Source organism: Pongo pygmaeus, chromosome 6 (genome assembly GCF_028885625.2).
Source record: "Pongo pygmaeus isolate AG05252 chromosome 6, NHGRI_mPonPyg2-v2.0_pri, whole genome shotgun sequence".
In the NCBI taxonomy this organism is placed as follows: Eukaryota; Metazoa; Chordata; class Mammalia; order Primates; family Hominidae; genus Pongo; species Pongo pygmaeus.
Window position 1 is genome coordinate 128,715,660 of NC_072379.2, and position 21,106 is coordinate 128,736,765.

Consider the following 21,106-nt stretch of genomic DNA (forward strand, 5'->3'; position numbering starts at 1 on the left):
GCTTCTCCAAGGAGCCTCTTGCTGTGTGCTGGCTGGCCTTGTTGGCCAGGACCCCAGGAGAGGAAGCTGAGGGAGGCCTGAATGCCAGCCGCACCTGGCATCCAGCACCCCCTTCTAGGTTCATTGTCAAGTACGGGCAGCCAGAAGGGTGGAGTTTTCTCTTAGGGAGTCCAAGTCCGTTGTTGCCACCTCTGACCCCTTGACACCAGGTCCTGAGAGCCAAGTCTTGAGCCCCAAAGAGCTCTGAGGAGCCCAGGTCCACAGAAGTGCCCTTTTTTCAAAAATAAACACCCTTCACTACGTAGGTACACACGCGCACGCACGCACACAACACACACACACATACACACAGCCAGAGGGAAATGCTCCTATCTTTTATCTTCTAACATTAAATCCCTGGTCAGGATAACTATTCAGTTCCAAGACGTTGGGGGGTGCACACATAGTACACCCTGAGGCCCGAGAGAGCAGGCTTGGGCCCAAGTTGCACTGTCCGGGACTCAGGGGGGATGAGTCCCTGAGATGCTACTTACAAATACGGCTGCTCAGCCTGCCAGGGGGCTGCAAGGCCTCTGCAGCTCCAAGGATTGTGGGAGTCAGAAAAATCCTTTGTCTTGGTTCTGGGTGGGAAGCGGGACACCCCCAGATCCAGTGTCACAGCCACTCATTCCCAGGGGGACAGAGCAGCCTTCAGAGTCAGCAAGAAAGCTGTGGGGCTCAGAGCCCACTAGCTTTCTTTTCCAGGACAATGTGCCTCAGAAACCCCGGTCCCCTTCCCAAGAAAGGAACAATGCTCAGGCAGGTAGTGACAAGCCACCTGCCACTTGGTAAACAGCTAGACTGAGGCTCAGAGGGTGAGTGGTGCTGGGTGAAATTATTGGGGTTGGTGGAGGGGGGAGGTCGGGGGATCCAAGTACCGGCGACTGCACTGAGACTTCTCCTGGGAGGAGTTTAAAAGCAGCTGCCTTATTGAGATGAATGGAATGACTGCTCACGTGACCCATGTACCTCTTAAGTCCCCTTCAGGCTGGAAAGTGCTCTACACCCCCAACGCTCTTTGAGTCTAAAAACTCTAAACCTGTGTTGAAACCTTGGTGTTTCGTGGTTAATATACAGCATCCTCTCTCAGTTACTCTATCCTATGACGGGGCACTGTTTCGCAACCTGGGTGGAGTTGAGTCATAAGGTGGCAGAGTCAGAACCTACTAGTCTAGGGATGTCGGTTTACAGCTCAGTACCCAAGGTCCATGAAAGCCCAGTGAGGAGCCTGAAGTTGCACAGCTAAAGGAAGGGCTGGGACTCGAACTCATGGCTCTGTGGATCAGTCCTGAGGCTAAAGGGTCCATGAGCGCCACCCACAAAGAATGTATTGAATGTTTTGCTTCTGGGCTCTGGAGGCATCCACGGTAGCTGGGGGTTCCCTGCCAGTGAGGAGGGAGCAGGCACTGGCACACCATTCCTCAGTAGCCCCACCTCATTCAATCTGGCAGGTAGGTGTGAAGCCGGGTCAACTGACGCGAATGCATCACGATGTAGGGAAGGAGAAAAAGGAGTTTAGAGGAACAAGGAGAAAACAGTGGAAAAGAGCTGGAATGAGAAGACGAGAACAAAGCAACACTATTTCCTTTGTCTTAAGGTCCTGCTAACAAAACCGTCTCCATTAGACTAAGTGACATCGCCATCTGGTGGTAACCAAGGGCAAATGCTTTAGAAAGGAATCGAAATGCTGGTCTAATCCAGTGATTAGCATTTTACCATGCAAAATCCACCGTTCCTCATCTCCCAGGAGGCTTAGCACTTGGCAGAGGACCACCTGTTTAGGCAGATCGGCCCCAGCAGAAGCTGCACTGTCCATGAACTCCAGGCCACGGAGTATCCTCACTCGGTGTGAGTTGACAGGGATTAGAAGGTTTAGGCATGGGGGTAGATAGAGACCTTCGGGCTTTACATGGCTCTAGTGGAGGAGCCTCACAGCCCCGTTCATAGCCAGCAGTCGTGCATCTGAGTTCCAGGTTCAAGGACAGGCCTCTGGGCAGAGCCTCTTGGTTATTTACTGCCTAAGGGTGACACTCCCTTCCCAAACTAATTTAGTCATCTGCATTCTAAGAGCTGCTCAGCCAAAAGAAGCCAGCGTCTGCTGCTCTAAGGAGAGGATAACAGAGAGGGTATTTTAGAAAACCAGCTGAGATTAATCATGAGGAATATTATCTTATTGATCAAGGTCCAGCCATTTGCCAAGGTATATACACGTTTATTTAAAAAAGTTTACAGTTTTCATTATACACAACTATTAAGAGGTTATAGTCAGAGGAGGCATGTGTCCTGTTGACAGACGTGCCTACTAGATCATCACAATGCAAGGAGAAAGGTGGAAGGGAGGAGACAGGGCAAGGAAAAATAAGCGATAAAAAGCTTCAGATTTCAGTTAGGGGCTGGCAGTCCCTTTTATCTTTTCAAGTATCACACAATATGTACCAAATACAATCTGTAAATAATGGCCATTTCTTCCCAAGCCCACAGCCAAGATGAGTGTTAGGCTAAATTCAGAGCCCTGGCTCTTCTTCAGATGAGTGGAAAACCTGTGCATGACAGGGCCGGCTCCCCCTTCTCAAAGGGCTTCCTCCCACTCATCCCATCCCTAACAGAATCGCCGAGGTGTTCACGGGCCAGAGAAAGCACAAATATGGATTCAGAAGTCCAAAGAAAAGTAGTTCGTTGCACCCAATCAGAGATATTTGATTTTATTCAACAAGGCTGGAAGCCCAGTTGGGAAGTCGATAAAAAAATCTTGCTAACTTTTTAAAATGGCTTTTACTTTTCTAAGTCACTGAAACAAGGAAGGGCCACATGCCATTTAAAATCAAACACTAGTTCCCAGAGACTTGGTGTCTAGAAACTTGACCCATAGAGGCCAGCGGAGGATCTGTCTTTCATGATTCTCAGCCATCCCAACGGGAGGCCTAACATAAAGCACGTGCCAGGCCAATGCCAACTAGGGCTTCAGGGGGCCTTTGGAGGGAAAAATTCCTTTGAGAGGAGACATTCCTCAGGAGCTTAGATCAGCCAGCTGGCAGTCAGAACAGCTTTTGAAGTGGATGAGAAATGTTAGGTACTGGAGAGATGATACGGCAACTCCTGATAATGACCTCACTAGTATAAAATGTTGGTTGAAACTGCACAGTAACCTCAAGGAGGGTGATGAGATTGAAGACAAAGCCAAATGCCAGTGTCTAAGATGGCTATCACTGACCCTGTGCCCACAAGCCCCCGGTGCTGGGGCTTCCAGAGGGAGCCCAAGGGTGGTGAATTCAATGTTGCCAGGCTGCAACCATCTTGCTTGTTGGCGTTTGGCAAGAGCTTGAGCTCAGTTATGTGAACAGGGGCAAAGAATGGCTTGTGCTGGTAAAACACAAGGGAGGATTCAAAAACTATGGGCACTAAAAAGGGGAGGGAAACTGCCAGAAGTGGCTCTGACCTGCTGCTGCTGCCACCACCTCTAGAGCCAAGAATGTAGAGCCTCTGCCCAGGGATCTGGATGCTTTCCTGAGTGTTGGAAGGGCAGCCTGGAAAGGCATTTGGTGGTGAAACACCCCTGGCTCCAGACTTACGCTACCATCTATTGTTGGGGGCCCAGAGTCCTTGGATTCACTGCCAGGCCTTCTTCCAGATCTTTCTGTACCTGTGTGTTTGGCTCCTACTCCCACCTCTCCCAGGCGCAGGGAGAGGACAAAACGCATAAGGGACTCTGTTCAACCCAGCAAAAGTCAGTTTCCCAGTGGAGAGGCAAAGCCCCACCCAGAACGTAAACATGCATGGGACCAAGGTTAGTGCCCAGACAGGACAGACTTGCACAGAACAAGAGGGCACAGCGGGATCCATGCGGCAATTACAGGAGCTTCCAGCGCTAACAGAGGAGCCTTATCCCACCTTCATCATACAGACTTAGATGGACACACACACACACACACTCTCGCTCACACGTGTGCACACATACACACACACACACACACTCTCTCTCTCTGCAGCCACACTCAAATCTGCTTAACTCCTACAACCTCCCCCAGCAGGTCATTTGACAATTCTGCATCTTCTGCTCTCTGGTGCTGGGGCTCTGGTCAGAGGCGAGCCAATGTCTTATCATTAGAGAGATGTGGGATTAGGTAAGGGGCAGAGTCATGGCACTGCTCACACACCTTCCCGAAACTGGGGTCTATTCAGTTTTTTGACAAGATCAAAAGCAATTCTTAACTGGTCATTATTTTTTTTAAGGTAATTAGAACACTATTGTTTATACAATATTGAAAAAATACAATTTTTTATTGTTTGAACTCAAATCACCACCCAGCACTTTAAGCCTACCCTAAATAGCACCTACAATAAATGTCATAGCACAAGCAAACTGCAAAGTCAGCAGGTAAGCAAGTTAGACAGTGCCAGCAGAGAGACCCTCCCTCCCCCAAAGCAATGAGAAGACAGCGTGCTAGGTAAGAGTGAAGTACACCATTACATGTTAAATAGTTAATACTACCCTTCCAGCAAGCCACAGATGCTAGATGGATAACTCAGTACGGTTAACTAACCACAGCCCTACATCACTGCACTTTTTTTTTTTTTTTAAAGAAAACCTTTTGCTTCATGCCCGTAATTAACATAAAGTAAGTAAATTCTTTGTCTTTTTATTTAGGAAAATAGTCATGCTAAAAGCAAGTTGTACTTTATATAGATTTTCAAACAAAAGATTGATTGTGCTTTTTGAATAAAAAAGATAGGGTATCTTCCAACCTCACTGACTTAAACCTTGTGGAATACAGCATTCTAAACTAAAAACACACGTCAAAAGGAAAAATTAAATAATCCCAGTGGGATGCTCAAAAATCGTCTTTAGAAGGTTTTAGGATTGGCTAATTCTGCTATTATCTTATTGGCTGCGGCAAAAAAAGAATACAGAGCTGCTAAAATTTCTCCAAACTCCCCTCCGAGTTCAGCAGGCAACACTCAGATTTGAAAGAAACTCTGCAGCAACCTGGACATATGGTTAGCTGAGTCGACATTTGATTAGCAGGCATTTTAAACTGATTTCCCCTTAACATACACAGGAGAGAAAACATTTTCTTCCTGCAGGGCATGTTCTACTACATCATATTTCTGAATCCCTTCTTCCTATTAGGTCACTCTCTGAAAAAAGCTGGTTTTTCCCATGTAGAATCACTCTGGGTACAAGAAACTTTATTTGTTCCAATTATTATTTGTTTCAAATTTAGAACCTGTGTTGGGTCTAAAATACCCATTTCCCACTCCCACAAGCAGATGATGACCAGGATGCTGCCAAGAGCAGCAGAAAAAGGGAAAACCAAACCAAAACATGAAGGCAAGTACCCAGGGCTTTGCAGTCACCACATGGGTCTTCTTCTCAAGTCTAATGGTCCATGAGCGGCTTGTCCAAGGAGGTGGCCGCCTCTTGGTAGGTGAAGATGAAATCTGCAACCTTTCTAAGCACAATACACACACACACACACCAAAAAAATAACCCCCCCCAAGAAACACAACCCTCATATTTAAAGCTCTTAAGTTCAGGGTAGCGGTCTCAAACTGCCAAACACTAGGATGAGGATGTGACTCTGCATGTGTTTTGGATGACAGGAAGCATCGTCCCAGTCACTTTTCTCCTCCTGTGCTGTCCTTTCAAAAACAGGTCTGGATTACACGCTCTACCCCAAGAAAAAGAACCGGTTCAGAAAACACTTCTCCAAGTTTCTCCAACAGAACACTGTGGCTACAGGGCCTGGTAGTGTGAAGGGCAGGAACTGACATATAAAAATGTACTTAAAATCAGAGTCAAAAAATGGTTTTAAGTTTTAATACTCTAATTAGCTCCCTGTTTTATACTGTAACTCCACAGAAGACAGGGCCACCTAGGATTCACAGGAAGGAGCAGCTCTGATTCTTACGTGGCTGGCTCCAATGCCCCCCACAGCAGGCCTCTTCCTCCCCAAGTTTTTCCTTTCCATTTCAAAAAAGCACTATTTTATCTTCACATCCAAGAGCTGGTTGGTTTGGTTTGTTTCTTTGGAACCATCAATAAAAGAAGCAATTTTTTCCTGTTCTTTTTACTCACGTCTACCTATCAGAGCGGCTATTTCCTTTGACAGTTCAGTAGCACACAGGCTGACTTGGCCACATGGACTCATGAATGCATGCATTCAGACCGCATATTGCTACCAAATGGAATGTGGGAATATGCTATGCACCTCAGGTTGAGAAATGACCAAGAAATCAAGATCTAAAGGGTGATATATAATATATATATATCAATGCTATTATTCATAAAAACCTTGTTTAGTAATAAAAAAAATTGCTTTGTTTAAATATGAATATTATAGTCTGCTTCTCATGGTTAGGAAATAATAGTCTTTCTGAAAAGCAGGTGCTTTTTCTACTACAACTCCATATCCTGGGCCTCATCTTCGGAAAAGTCAGACATAGAGCTCTCCGATGAGCTGTCCCCGGTACCCTCTTCCTGTTCTTTCAGCGCCTCCTCCGTGGCGTATTTCTGGATGTACTCTGCACGGGGTAGGAGAAAGACAACAAGGGCAGTGAGTGGGCAGGCATGTGCTTTGGCGACCCCAAAAAGCTGGCAAGGCTGGGGAGGTTCAAACTTACCTTGAACACCGGGGGGACAAAGATGACAGTAATCATGATCACTACAGCTAAGGAGAATCCCATAGGGAGACTTCTTTAGGACAGGGTTTCCGCATTTTGCCCCCTGGGGGAAGGGGTATTGGGAAGAGCAACACAGCAGGCTCAGCTTGCAGGGGAATACGTGCGCTGCAGCACCCCAAGAACTCTTCAGGGACCGGGGAAATGGGAGCCCCACACTTTCTTTTTACTTTATTCTCCCAGATAGTATAGGACCAGTCATGATTCCATAGTAATTTATAAGGAAATCCCTCATCATTTTTAGATCTGCAGTTACATAATTACAGTCAGCCCAGGTCTATTATTTTAGGAATTGATTTTAGTCTAAACAGATCCTGCCTGTCAGGTTTTTGAAGCAGCTGGCAAAAACCATCACTCAATCTGCTCAGGACTAAGCTGCTATATGGAGACACCACTCGGCTCTGAGTGGTTTTTCCATGTATAATTTACCTGAAGGTAGATTTCCGCTGCTACAGCCTTGGTGGAACCCTAGGCTGAATAAGACTGCTGAAACTGCTTTTAAGAACTGCTGAATAAACAAACTTGTTCCTAAAAACTCTAAGTGCATACTGTTTTCAAGTGAATAGCCTCCACACAATAGGAAAAGACAAGACAGAAACATATTCAAAATGCAAGCCACACAAAAACATACCCTTGTGGCTTTGTTTTTCCTCCTACAGAGTTGCAGGGACTCACTGCAATGGGAAGATAAGCTAAATGGCCAAATGGGCCTACCAGATTTGAATAACCAGCACAGGGCCTAGCTAAGAATGTTTTTGTATTTTAAAAACTGTCTTAAAAAATAATAAACAGAATGTGTGATAAAGGCCACATCTGGCCAATGTGGTCCTTTACAGAAAAGGTTTGCAGACTTGAGACTTAGAGCCCTTCAAATTCATTATAACAAAATTTTATGCTAATATTTTTGATGAGATTAAAGTAGCCCATGATTAGGTAGGAATTTACCTTAATTTACATTTTAGAGTGAGAGAAATGTTTATTCAAACTTTAACAATTTTATTTTTAACCTCTAATGGGTTGGCTATTTTGCGTCTTCCTTTGTAGAAGATAAATATTGACTTTTTTTTTGACACTAGAATTTGATACTATCAGCCCTCTTTAATGTATTCAAGGAAACAAATGTATATTAAGTACTTACTAGGACAAGGCCTTTGAGAGAGATAAAGGAAGAGCAAGGTCACCAATGAGGAGGAAACAGAGGAAGATAAAAGGAAGGAGCTGCTGAGTGTCACCAGAGGGAAGCAGTTACGGAAGAAAAACGGCCGAGGCAGTCCCAGCCACACTGACCCCCAAGTCCTGCCAGCTATGGCATAGGAGAGGCCACTCCAGGGAAAGGCTTTGCTTTGTTGAAAGTAAGTGGCTGGGATGTTTAAACACAACCTTAAGAGAGAACTATGGCCAGGTGCAGCGGCTCATGCCTGTAAACTCAGCACCTTGGGAGGCCAAGGCGGGTATATTACCTCAGGTTAGGAGTTCGAGACCAGTCTGGCCAACATGGTGAAACCCCATCTCTACAAAAATACAAAAAACTAGCTGGATGTGGTGGCACACGCCTGTAATCCCAGCTACTCGGGAGGCTGAGGAAGGAGAATCACTTGAACCCAGGAGGCAGAGGCTGCAGTGGGCCGAGATCACGCCACTGTACTCCAGCCTAGGCGACAGGGCAAGACTCCGTCTCAAAAAAAAAAAGGAGTAAAGGCAAAGATGTAGATTTCACTCAGTATCAGAGAGCCCTGAATGGCAGGCAAAGATGTCACCAGCAAAGGGTTTTGAGCAGGGAAGTGACAGCTTTAGACAGCTCCAATGGTGCCCAGTGCTACGGGCTATCCAATATTTAAACATGTTTTCAAACATGTACTATAAGACAGCGCCAACTAAATATGAACGCTGACTGTGTTAGGTGTGTTGGGTTGGTGGTGATTGCCACACAAATGGAAATGTCCAGCAGCAGCTTGGGAGAGAGGCCAGGCCTAGACACACATTCAGAAATCATCTCCCTGGAGGGGACTGACTGAAGCTGTGAGAGGTGAAACAGCTCCTCAGGGATGAGAAAGGAAGAGAGGGAGCCCAGGGACCAAGTCCTAAGTGAATGACCACATTTAGGAAACGGAATGAGAAGTTTCCAGAAAGATGAGGGTAAAATGTAACACTTGCAGAAAGGTCCAGCAAAATGGGACTTGAGAAGAGTCCAAAGGATTAAGAAGAAATGAGGGCACAGATTAAGCAGAGGAGGAGAAAAAAACTAGAGGAGTTTAAGGTGAGGACGCAAGAAGTTTGAAAATGAAAGGGAATAAACAGCATGACTCCTAATGGAGCCCACAGGAGCAGATCACTGCTTCTGAAACAGGGAGACCTCTGACGGGGTGGAGGAGGAAGACTGCATTGGGAGGGGGTGGGGGGTTGGGGGAACAAGATCACAGGTTGGTGGTGGGAGTGAGTTTGAGAAATGAGGAAGGGTGTCTCTTATTTATTTCCCATAGTTAGGAACAAAGAAAAGATGCAGGGGGGAAGGGAGAAGATACCAAGGCACAGTAGGAAGTAGGGGTTAGCTCAGGTCTGATGGCCATGATTTTCTGAGATTACTAAGGAAGACAAAATGATAGCCAACATGAACATTTCCGAAGGCTAGGGGTCCATACGCTGGAGTGAGCCATTCTAAGATAAATGTAGGCTCAGTTCTTTTTGTAAATGGGACTATAGCAGACATGTACTAAACAGGGCTACTGCTAAATTGTTGAGACAGAATGCATATGTGAACTAGAGAAATATACTCTGCTCCAAGATATCTGTGGTTTGCAGACATTGCTAAGTGATTCCTATGTCAAAATTTTAATATAGTCTCATAACAGCACTTTATCTGGCTGAAACTGATTGCCTTTTTCTTCAAATACATGTTTGCTTAGCTATATATTTTGCTACATAAATTAGATATTAATTTGCAAAGCACTTGAGATCTAATTAATTATAGTAAATTTATTTCTGCTTTATCTCAACAACAGCTCCAAACAATACCCTATAGAGACCTTGGAAGAAGAATTAGAAAACAAATAGAAGAAAAGCTATTGTTTCACGAATAGTCCCTGTTTGCCTCATACCTGCACATTTCAGAGTGAAGACCTGCACATTCAAGCTCTGGTAAATTACTTCTACTGCCACCTGTTGCAAATGTACCTCAGAGAGGTCACACATTTTGAGGAAGCCAACATTCTGGACTGCTATGCAGATAGGCCCATCATGTGAAAAACTGGCTAGATACTAATGCCCGCCATTGGTTAAAAACAGCAGGTATATTTCACAAACTTTGAATTCCTTTTGCTTCTTGGTGGAGCTTCATGTATCTAGACTTTTCACTATCAAAGTTCTGAAACATACACAGAGGTAAAATGGAAAATCCAATGAACTCAGGTGGAGCTTTAGATTTTTTTTCTTTTTTAAAGACAGAATCTTGCTCTGTCACCCAGGCTGGAGTACAACGGCACAGTCTAGGCTCACTGCAACCTCTGCCTCCCGGTTCAGGCGATTCTCCTGCCTCAGCCTCCCGAGTAGCTGGGACTACAGGCGCTTGCCACCACACCCGGCTAATTTTTGTATTTTTAGTAGAGATGGGGTTTCACCATGTTGGCCAGGCTGGTCTCGATCTCCTGACCTTGTGATCCGCCCGCCTCGGGCTACCAAATTGCTAGGATTACAGGCGTGAGCCACCACGGCCAGTAGCAAACTTATCTTCATTTAAATGAAACTCATATCCCATCAGCATGTAAACTGTTTTAAGAATGGGAAAATAGGATTCTAAATCGTAAAGGATGAGCAAACTGGTGCTACTGCCACCCGAGGTTGGTGAGCACTACTTCAGCCCACAGCTGTCTCTTTTTAGGCCTAAGAAAAAGTATTAGGAACTAAGTAATTTAAGGACTTTTAATGACTGAAGCCCAACAGATTTAAGTTCTTTTGTCTCCAGGTTAAACTACCCACCCTCTTACCTTTAATTTTCTGCTTGTATTCTTCTGGTCGGTGGAGGTACATGGCTGCAGCGTCACCATTGAGAGGATCTATGGGGTTAGGATAGGCCAACAACTGAGGCAGGAAGGACTCAAATATATTGGTAAGATCTGAAAAACCAAACAAACATGTCACACACGGGAAATGCAAGTTCACCTAAAATTCACTTGTATTCAGTAGTCAAGCTGCTTACCTTCTTAGATATTCACACGGGGATGATTCTCCATACAAGTGTGCTCTATTACATGTGACTTGTATTACACATTCATTTCAATACCAATTTAAACATTTTAAGTTTAATTTTAATTTGAAGAACGAGATAAAGATATACCTGACATTCACTTTGAAAGAAAATTTTCCCAATTCTATTTCACTCTATTTATATGGCTATTTCACACAGCCATTTTCTACAGCTTACAAACCACCCCCCAACCCCCGCCGAAAGGTATTCAAATGCTGGGTCTTAAAATAATTGAAGATAGTTTTTGTTTTTGTTTTTTTTGAGACGGAGTCTTGCTCTGTTGACCAGGCTGGAGTGCAGTGGCGCAATCCTGGCTCACTGAAACCTCTGCCTCCGTGTTCAAGCGATTCTCCTGCCTCAGCCTCCCAAGTAGCTTGCACTACAGGTGCCTGCCACCACGCCTGGCTAAGTTTTGTATTTTTAGTAGAGATGGGGTTTCACCATGTTGGCCAGGATGGTCTCAAACTCCTGACCTCAAGTGACCTGCCAGCCTTGGCCTTCCAAAGTGCTGGGATTACAGGTGTGAACCACTGCGCTCAGCCTTGAACACAATTTTATAGGACTTGACATTTAATTCAATTCTTGCAACTTCTAATGGAGGTAAATACAACCAATTTTTCAATTATTCTGGGTAATGAGGATAGGAATCTATATGGACCACATAAAACTTCAAATATTCATAAGACAGATAAGCACCAATCTACTGCAATTGTTTATTTAAAAAAGTTTTTTTTTTTTTTTTTGAGAGAGAGATCTCACTCTGTTGCCCAAGTTGGAGTGCACAGATGTGATCATACCTCACTGCAACTTCAAACTCTTGGGCTCAAGCCAACCTCCCAGCCTCAGTCTTCCAAGTAAATTGGACTACAGGCATGTGCCACCATGCCCAGCTAATTTTTTTTTTTTTTTTTAATAGAGACAGGGTCTCCCTATGCTGCCCAGGCTGGTCTTGAATTCCTGGACTCAAGTGATCCTTCCATCTTGGCCTCCCCAAGTGCTGGGATTATAGACGTGACATTTATTAACTCCTTTCTTGCCAGGCATACACAGATGATATCTACACACAGTTAGCAAACAACAAACACCCGCAGTTACCCAGCGTTTTAGAAAAGCAGCCCTGAGAACCGGGGTATAACACAACCCACACGCCCCATAGCTCAGATATGCTATAACTTCCACTCTCTGCTCCTCAGTGAACTGCGGCACCCCTGAGAAATGGAAGGGAATGCTTCCATGTCTCTGCCCCACTCCAGCTGCTTTGTCATGTTTTATATAAAACATTCCTGTTTCTGGAGATAATGCTGAAGTATACTAAGTAGCATAAAAAACTACTCGTTAATTTAGTCAGCTCTTTCAACCAATTTTGCTTTTAACAATGGGTGCTCCTCTGCAGTATTACAGATGAATGCTTTGCCCAAGCCACATTGCTTGAGATTTGTGGTTCTCAGCCAAGGGTGATTTTGCTCTTCATGGAATTTGGCAATGTCTAGAGACATTTTTGGTTGTCATATCTAAGGGGTGCTACTGGCATCCGGTGGGTGAAGGCCAGGGAAGCTGCTAAACACCTACAATGCACAGGACAGCCCCACAACAAAGGATTATCTAGACCAAAATGTCAGCAGTGCTGAAGTTGAGAAACCCTGACCTAGATAAAAGGGGTAGGCAAACCTTTTTGTAAAGGGTCAAATACTTTTAGGCTTTGCAGGCCACATATGGTCTCTGTCGTAACTACTCAAAACTCAGCTCTGCCACTGTAACACAAAAGCAGCCAAAGTATAGGTCAACAAATCGATGTGGCTGTATTCCTATAAAACTACATATACAAAAACAAGTACCCAAGGTCTGCCCAACTTTGCTCTAGAAAATCTTACCTACAAGAGGTGGCTCTTATCACTGTAAGGTTAAGAAGCTGAGCAGTTAGAGAATAATCTAGAGCCGTGTTACTCAACCGAACTTTCTGCAGTGATAAAAACGTTTTATATGTGCCCACCTAAATCAATAGCCACTAGCCACAACTGGCTACTGAGCACTCAAAATATGGCCAGTGTGAATAAGGAAATTAATTTTCAGTTTATTTAATTCTAATTAAATTTAAATAACCACACATGGCTAGTAGATCCTGTATTGGACAGTGCAGGTCTAGAGAATGATGGGCTAGAGGGTCCCATGACAGCTACCACGTCCTGTTCTCACACACCAGGTATCGACACAGAGCAGCTCTGCCTTATAACAAAAGCCACAGACTTGGGGTGATTTCATCAGAGTCTATTTCACCTTCATAAGGCTGACTTCAGAACAGTCCTAAAGAGCCACTTTATAGTAAGGTTCTCACGTACCACGAAAGAAATGCTGACACTCCTAATCAAAAAAGCAAAACAAAAATCACCTTCCTAGATAACCCCCAAACTATCTGCAGTAAGATTTTCACCAGTTTTATTTACAATTTTTTAAAAAAGGGAAGCAATTATTATGGTACAAAACCATTGAAAACTATTTGTTTTCGATGAAAAAAATGCTTATACTTGAATGCTGGGTAGAGAAAGGCCATAAAATGGTATGTTTTCTAGAATTACAACTATGTACAGTGTGTATGTATAAGACGAACATTTTAAAAAGCTACATCAAGGCAATAGGTGTGTAACTTCTACTTTTCACATTTCAAATGACATTTCTTTTGCCTTTAAAAATCAATGTTTTTGGCTCACACCTGTAATCCCAGCATTTTGGGAGGTCAAGGTAGGTGGATCATATAAGGCCAGGAGTTCGAGACTGGCCTGGCCAACGTGGCAAAACCCTGTGCCTACTAAAAAATACAAAAATTAGCTGGGCGTGATGGTGTGCGCCTGTAGTCCCAGCTACTTGGGAGGCTGAAGCAGAAGAACTGCTTGAACCTGGGGAGGTGGAGGTTGCAGTGAGCCGAGATTGCACCACAGTACTCCAGCCTGGGCAACTGAGTGAAACCCTGTCTCAAATAAATAAAATAAAAATAACATTTTCCCATAAATATGTCCTTTCTATTTTGGTATATGTTTGAAATATCCAATAAAACATGAAAAGTCTGAAAATGTTTTTATTTTCTTATCTTTATCCTTGGGTGGGTGAGTTATTAAGGCAGTGGTAGAAAATGCCAAAAGGTAAGCAAATTCAGTTTTACAGGCCAGACGCAGTGGCTTACAACTGTAATCCCAACACTTTGGAGGCTGAGATGGGCAGATCACCTGAGGTCAGGAGTTTGACACCAGCTTGGCCAACGTGGTGAAATCCCGTTTCTACTAAAAATACAAAAATTAGCTGGGTGTGGTGGCAGGTGCCTGTAATCCCAGCTACTTGGGAGGCTGAGGCAGGAGAATTGCTTGAACCCAGGAGGTGGAGTTTGCAGTGAGCCCAGACTGCGCCATTGCACCGCAGCCTGTGCAACAAGTGTGCAACAAGAGCAAAAGTCTATCTCAAAAAAACAAAAACAAAAAACAGTAGTTTTACAATTGAATGTGATCCCAGAGCAGGGAAAAGTTAAACAACAGTTACATTAACAGTAATTTTTTTTTTTTTGAGACGGAGTCTTGCTGTTACCCAGGCTGGGGTGCAGTGGCGTGATCTCCACTGCAAGCTCCGCCTCCTGGGTTCACGCCATTCTCCTGCCTCAGTCTCCCCAGCAGCTAGGACTACAGACACGCCGCCACACCCGGCTAATTTTTTTGTATTTTTAGTAGAGACAGGGTTTCACCGTGTTAGCCAGGATGGTCTTGATCTCCTGACCTCGTGATCTGCCCGCCTCGGCCTCCCAAAGTGCTGGAATTACAGGAGTGAGCCACCGCGCCTGGCCCATTAACAGTAATATTAACAGTAATGGCAGGTTAATGCTTACATAGTGCTTACTACAAGCAAGGCACTCTTCCATGGTCTGCATATACACTCTTAATTTCACTAGTCAATGAGGTAGGTACCATTTTACAGATGGAGAAATTGAGGGACACAGAGCTTAAGTATGGATCAGGAACTCAAACCTGAGCTCATCCACTATGCTGCCTCTGTTAATGGATAAAACACACACTGCCACAACTTTCACGAAGGCGCAAGCTCCCCATGTCTCTGGGTCAAAATCGCACACCATCATTGGCAGGGAAGCTAAATCCATGGATCAGAGATGATCATCCTCCTCCCCAAAGAATCCCTCACAAGTGCAAAGAAGCATGCTAAGCAAAGGACGTTCAGGTGTTTCTGTGGCTATTCACAGAGACGGTGTGCTTGTTCTCACGCAGCTCCACCACAGGAGGTAACCCGCAGACACCTGCACACAGTGAACGGAAGGCTCCTCCTGCCATATTATTATTACAGGTGCTGCTCAAAAGGATTAGCAGCTGGATGCTATTACATAACAACGAAAACCTTTAAAAACAAAGCATAGGTTTTATGTTCTGAAGTAATGTTCAGAAGTGCTTCAGGGCTAGAGAAATATTACAGACAACGTGTTATAAAACTAGGAGTTTCACGCGTCCCAGAACGAGATTTTATACCCTTTCCTACTATTTTTAAGTTTCCTCAAGCTACCAATAAAAGGCTTTGCCTATGAATTTGTTCCAAACAAATAAAAGAACCCTTAATTATTGGTTCTTCCTTCCTGTATCTACCGTCTTCCTGCATTAACACATTTTTGATCCATTTTACAGATGTGCTGAGTCACACCTGTAAAACAGAAGAGCAGAAAAGGAAACACGAGGCCCAGTTTTGGGTGAAGATGACAACTTTGGGAGGCCAGGATGTCATGGCTCTGGCCATCTTAAAGCAATAAGGCCTTCCTGCAAGTGGCTAACACAGTGATTACTTCTAAGGGTGCTTCTGAAAGGAGCATCTCTCAAATGTGCAGATGTGCAGAAAGTCTTCTTTCAAGATAAATACACTGGCAGAGAAGACTAAAACTATAAATCAAGAATACAATAAAGATACTCATCTGTAGAAAAATAAAGAACATTTTTTCCCTAGATTTTTGTTAATGATAAAACTGTAAAAATGTGTCGATAATGATAATGATAAAAATGTGTCAGTTCAAAGATCTTCATCTAAAAACATTAACCTTCAACTTTTTTAAAGGAAGAGAGCCAGATACAGTTGACCTAAACCTGTAGAGTACAGTCAGCCGACCCCATTTCCGCCTGTCTTAACTTTTAAAGGAAGTCCCAAGATCCCTGAGTATATGGTTTATGATGAGCAAACAGCTCTTACTTTTGCCTTAGACTCAATTAGAACCAAAATGTGGTTCATTAGCACTGACTCTTCAGTCTGATCTTATATTAATGTTAAAATTATAACACTCATATCTCAGTTTAGGCATATAATTTATATTCATATTTAATATTTAAAAACAGGCTGGGCACAGTGGCTCATGCCTGTAATCCTAGCACTTTGGGAGGCCGAGGCAGGTGGACTGCCTGAGGTCAGGAGTTCAAGACCAGCCTGGCCAACATGGCAAAACCCCGTCTCTACTAAAAATGCAAAAAATTAGCCAGGCGTGGTGGCAGGCACCTGTAATCCCAGCTACTTGGGAGGCTGAGGCAGGAGAATTGCTTGAACCTGGGAGGCAGAGGTTGTAGTGAGCTGAGATTGCACCACTGCACTCCAGCCTGAGCAATGGAGTGAGACTCCCAAATCATAACAACTTATCGTCAAAAGTAGCATCACTCAGTCTAGAGCAGTGGTTCTGGGCTAAGTCTAGGTCCTGCTTGTCCATCACAATTACCTGTGGAGTTTTTCCAAAAACTTGCTTAGCATCCTAAGGTTGCAGCTTCATACCTACCCCAGGGCTTCTGGTTTAGGACTGGATGGGATCTGTATGTGTGTGATACAGACATCTGTGTGCCAAATGCACAAGAAATACTACCTGGCCCATGATCCCCTATCCCCAAAGAATAGATGGGAAGGAAAGGGCCATTTGCTCGTAGGTTCTTTTGTGCAAGAAAATGTTTGCATCTAACAGCTCGACTCTGGTTTAGTGACATTCCCTGACTCTTCCCTCTTTCTTTTCTGCACACTGCTGTTACCACTGTTATCTCTAGGCAGAGGTGTGCCAAACCACAGGCAGTCAAAAGCAGATCTGTTCTGGAGGGGAACTAAAGGGCCACTTTGGAGGAGAATGGGTATTAGAGGATGGTTAGAATCATCACCTAACACAACGTGGACATCTGGCAGAGAAAATTCCATTAGGCTGAACTGTCTCCAGCAAACAGAAAGCTGGCTCCTCAGTGGTGAACAACAGATGAAAAATCTAAAAGACCACAAGTCTAATCTCAGGCTTTCCACTGACTTGCTCTTTGACCTTGGGCAGGTCTCTTCCTTTCTACATCTCAATTTCTTCACTGCAAAAGGAGAAGTATAACATTGCTATTCCTTACAGGGAAGTAACACACATTACTAAAAGTGACTTATAAGATATACTTCAAATTGCACCAGAGAACTAAACTGTTAATACAAATATGACATCCTCAAAGGGTAGACATTTCAGCTACCTGTATCCATTAAAGAATATGTATTAATTAAAAAGAGTTACACTGAAAAAAATGTACCAATTCTTAAAGTAAAATCGCCCTATTCCAGGTGACTCACAATGAGATGGTGCAGGGCTTGAAGGAGAAAACACAAGAGGGGATGAATCACACATCTCATGTTTTATTCTTGGCTATTTATGAACCAGTGACCACAAGTTATTTCTTTTTCCTCTATTTCCTTTGAAATAAATGGAAAATTTCAAGCTTGGCAAGGTGGTTCATGTCTGTAATCCTAGCACTTTGGGAGGCCAAGACAGGAAGACTGCCTGAGCCCAGGAGTTCAATGACAGACTGGGCAACATAGGGAGATCCGGTCTCTACAAATAATAATAATAATAATAATTGGGCATGGTGGCATGTGCCTGTGGTTCCAACTACTCAGGAGAGTAGGTGCTCAGTAGTTGCTGAGGTGAGAGGATTGCTCAAGTCAGGGGCAGGTGGGTGGGTCGAGGCTGCAGTATGTTGTGATGCCACTGCATACTACCCTGGGTGACAAAGCAAGACCCTCTACCACCCCCAACCCAAAAAAAAAAATTGTAATATACACTGCTTTCTTCAGGTTAAAATCCTGTGGACACCCAAACCTTGACATGCTCTGCCTCACTGGGAACCACAATTAGCACACAGGCAGTCATTTTGGAGACTTTTACCTAAATATTCTTCATTTGTTTTTCGGACTTAATACTGAAAAATATATGCTGTAACTCAGAAACCACCACCAAGTGGTGCCAAGTGCCAAGAACCATCAAAGCCATTCTTCCGTTCTCAAACCCACCTACCCCATCCCCTTTCTACTTCTACTACCTGTCCCCCAGAAGCCCAACATCCTGTTTGTTAAAAACAAATAACAAAAAACTTATCGGGAAAGACATCAGCATCCTGCACAGCGGCTCAAATTCTGTGGCATTTGCATTTTAAGAACTAGCTTTGTACACTCTTACCCCAGGAAGCCATCATCCTATTTTTTTTTTTTTTTTTTTTTTGAGACGGAGTCTCGCTCTATCTCCCCAGGCTGGAGTGTAGTGGCGCAATCTCAGCTCACTGGAACCTCTGCCTTTTGGGTTCAAGCAATTCTCCTGCCTCAAGCTCCTGAGTAGCTGGAATTACAGGTGCATGCCACCACGCCCGGCTAATTTTTTGTATTTTTAGTAGAGACAGGGTTTTGCCATGTTGGCCAGGCTGGTCTCGAACTCCTGATCTCAGGGTGATCCATCCACCTCAGACTCTCAAAGTGCTGGGATTATAGGCGTGAGCCACTGCGCCTGGCCATCCTACAATTTTAAAGAAATAAGTTTACTGGGTGTGGTGGCTTGCACCTGTAATCCCAGTTACTCAGGAGGCTAAGGAGGGAGGATCACTAGAGCCCAGGAGTTTGAAGTTAACAGTGAGCTATGATCACAACCACTGCACTCCAGCCTGGATGACACAGTGAGACCCCAGTCTCTCTCTCTCTCTTTTTTTTTTTTTGCAGAGATAAGTTCTATGTTGCCCAAGCTAGTCCCAAACTCCGAGGCTCAAGTGATCCTCTTCGCCTTGGCCTCCCAGTGCTGGGATTACAGGCGTGAGCTACCTTGCCCAGCTGAGGCCCAGTCTCTTTAAATAAAAAAGAAAGAAAGAAAAATAAGAAGTCTATGTTGGTAACTACCAAATCCATATAACTGGTCCTTCATATGTCTAGTCTTACAGTCTTATCAAACTTTACATTTCTAAGATTATTTTCCTGAAAACCCATTCCCTTCACCTAATGAAGGGAGTAGGTTGACTCTAACTTCCTGCCTCTCAGGCTCCAAGCCTCTGGAAGGAATCTGGCTATGTGTTCTTCCTTTCTTCCATGTACTCACTCAGTTTCCCAGAAATGTCTCTAGTTTTTCTTTTATTTCCCCTGGCGTGTAACTATGTCAAGACCAATATATCATTCCAGCCCTGGATCAGGGCAGCCATCTACTAAATGGCCTTAAAGGCTCTATACTCTCGCCTTTGTAATCAGAGAAAGTTTCCTTAAAACAATCACTTAGGTCATTTCCCACAAACAATAAGTTCCTCTTGCCCTCGATCAAAATTCTGCATCCTGGAGAACTGCTTGAACCCGGGAGGTGGAGGCTGCAGTAAGCTGAGACCACGCTGCTGCACTCCAGCCTGGATGACAGAGCAAGACTCTGTCTCAAACAAAAACAAAAACAAAAAAACACAACACTATGTACTCCATGAATATGTACAATGATTATATGTCAATCAAAATTCTGCATCCTCCAGAAGCATGCTATCCAAACTTCTTTCATCATCCCTCTCCCCTCTGGGGGAGGACTCCTGGCTTTCCAAGCTGAAAATCACAGGGATCGTCACTACTGTCTAAGGTATTTATCTGTTCTGTAATTCAATAAGTAACAGTGCTGAAAGGAAAGGAAAGAAAAATCCTGTTCACACCTAGAGGAAAAGATGGACAAAAATCACAAGTCAATTGTTGTCTAGAACTGATGATTCCCTCTGTGACTTACATAGATCTCTTTCCCTGCACTTTTGGTCATTATAGTTGAAACTCCTGGGAATTTCGCCCATGTTATTCACATCCTTGACTACTAGAGAAAAGCAGCTGTTGACCTTTCAAAATTCCATTGGTTGACTTTAGGAACTGTATTGAATTTGTCATGAACTGCCATGCAAGTCATGAATTTTACAATATGTGCTCAAAATAAAGCAAACCATAAAATCTCATTCATTCCACAATTATTTTTGGTGGTGGTGGTGGGTATCTACTACATGAACAAAAACCAGGTAGCTTTTTTTTTTTTTTGGTAAGGCCTGAAATAGGGCAAATAAATTAAGATCTCCAGATTTCTTTAGGTACGTAATAATTTGGAGTTAACAGATTTTCCTCAAGGGTGTATTAGACACCATAATTAATAGATCTTTACCTTCTACTCCTTTACCAGCTCCTACAAAGCAGCAATATTAATAATGGTTGAATTTTTAATTTTATCCTGCTTGCAGTCTGTAAACATTAAAAGACAGTGAAATTCTACAAGAAGAGTAGTCAAAAACCTATAGAGTCCTACACTGCACACAACTAAGCAGTTGTTATTTTTGAAAAAAACTTGCAAACAGAGGGCCCTAAAAGATGACAGACAGCCCCTCAAGGAAAACTTCAATAAAACCAATCGGATAGGCAGGCAGACTTCAAAGAAACGGTTTTGAGATTAAAAGTAATATTCTCTAAAATAACTAATTTGAGCCGGGCGCAGTGGCTCACGCCTGTAATCCCAGTACTTTGGGAGGCTGAGGCGGGCGGATCACTTGAAGTCAGGAGTTCAAGACCAACCTGGCCAACATGGTGAAATCCTGTCTCTACTAAACATACAAAAATTAGTCGGGTTTGGTGGTGGGCGCCTGTAATCCCAGCTACTTGGGAGGCTGAGGCAGGAGAATCGCTTGAACCCAGGAGGCAGAGGTTGCAGTGAGCCGAGATTGCACCACTGCACTCCAGCCTGAGTGACAGAGCAAGACTCCATCTCAAATAAAATAAAATAAAATAATTAATTTGAACTCAACTTCAGTGTCAAAAAGCCCATTTCTCCAGCTGTTTTGAGGGCACACAGGTGGCGAGCTGAAGCAA

The 21,106-nt window shown here is 43.9% G+C and overlaps 1 protein-coding gene across 2 annotated transcripts in view; it reads right to left on the reverse strand.

The window, feature by feature from the left end:
• Nucleotides 1–2,230: 2,230 nt before the first annotated feature.
• UBE2H (ubiquitin conjugating enzyme E2 H) overlaps nt 2,231–21,106 on the reverse strand; it is a 120,934-nt gene continuing 102,058 nt past the window's right edge. For both annotated transcript variants that reach the window (XM_054497259.2, XM_054497258.2), the window contains 2 exons: nt 10,698–10,826; nt 2,231–6,561 (listed from right to left, as the gene is read on the reverse strand). In XM_054497259.2, coding sequence (XP_054353234.1) covers nt 6,437–6,561; nt 10,698–10,826 — 254 coding nt within the window. In that variant the 3' untranslated portion in view covers nt 2,231–6,436. The remainder of the gene's footprint in view (nt 6,562–10,697; nt 10,827–21,106) is intronic.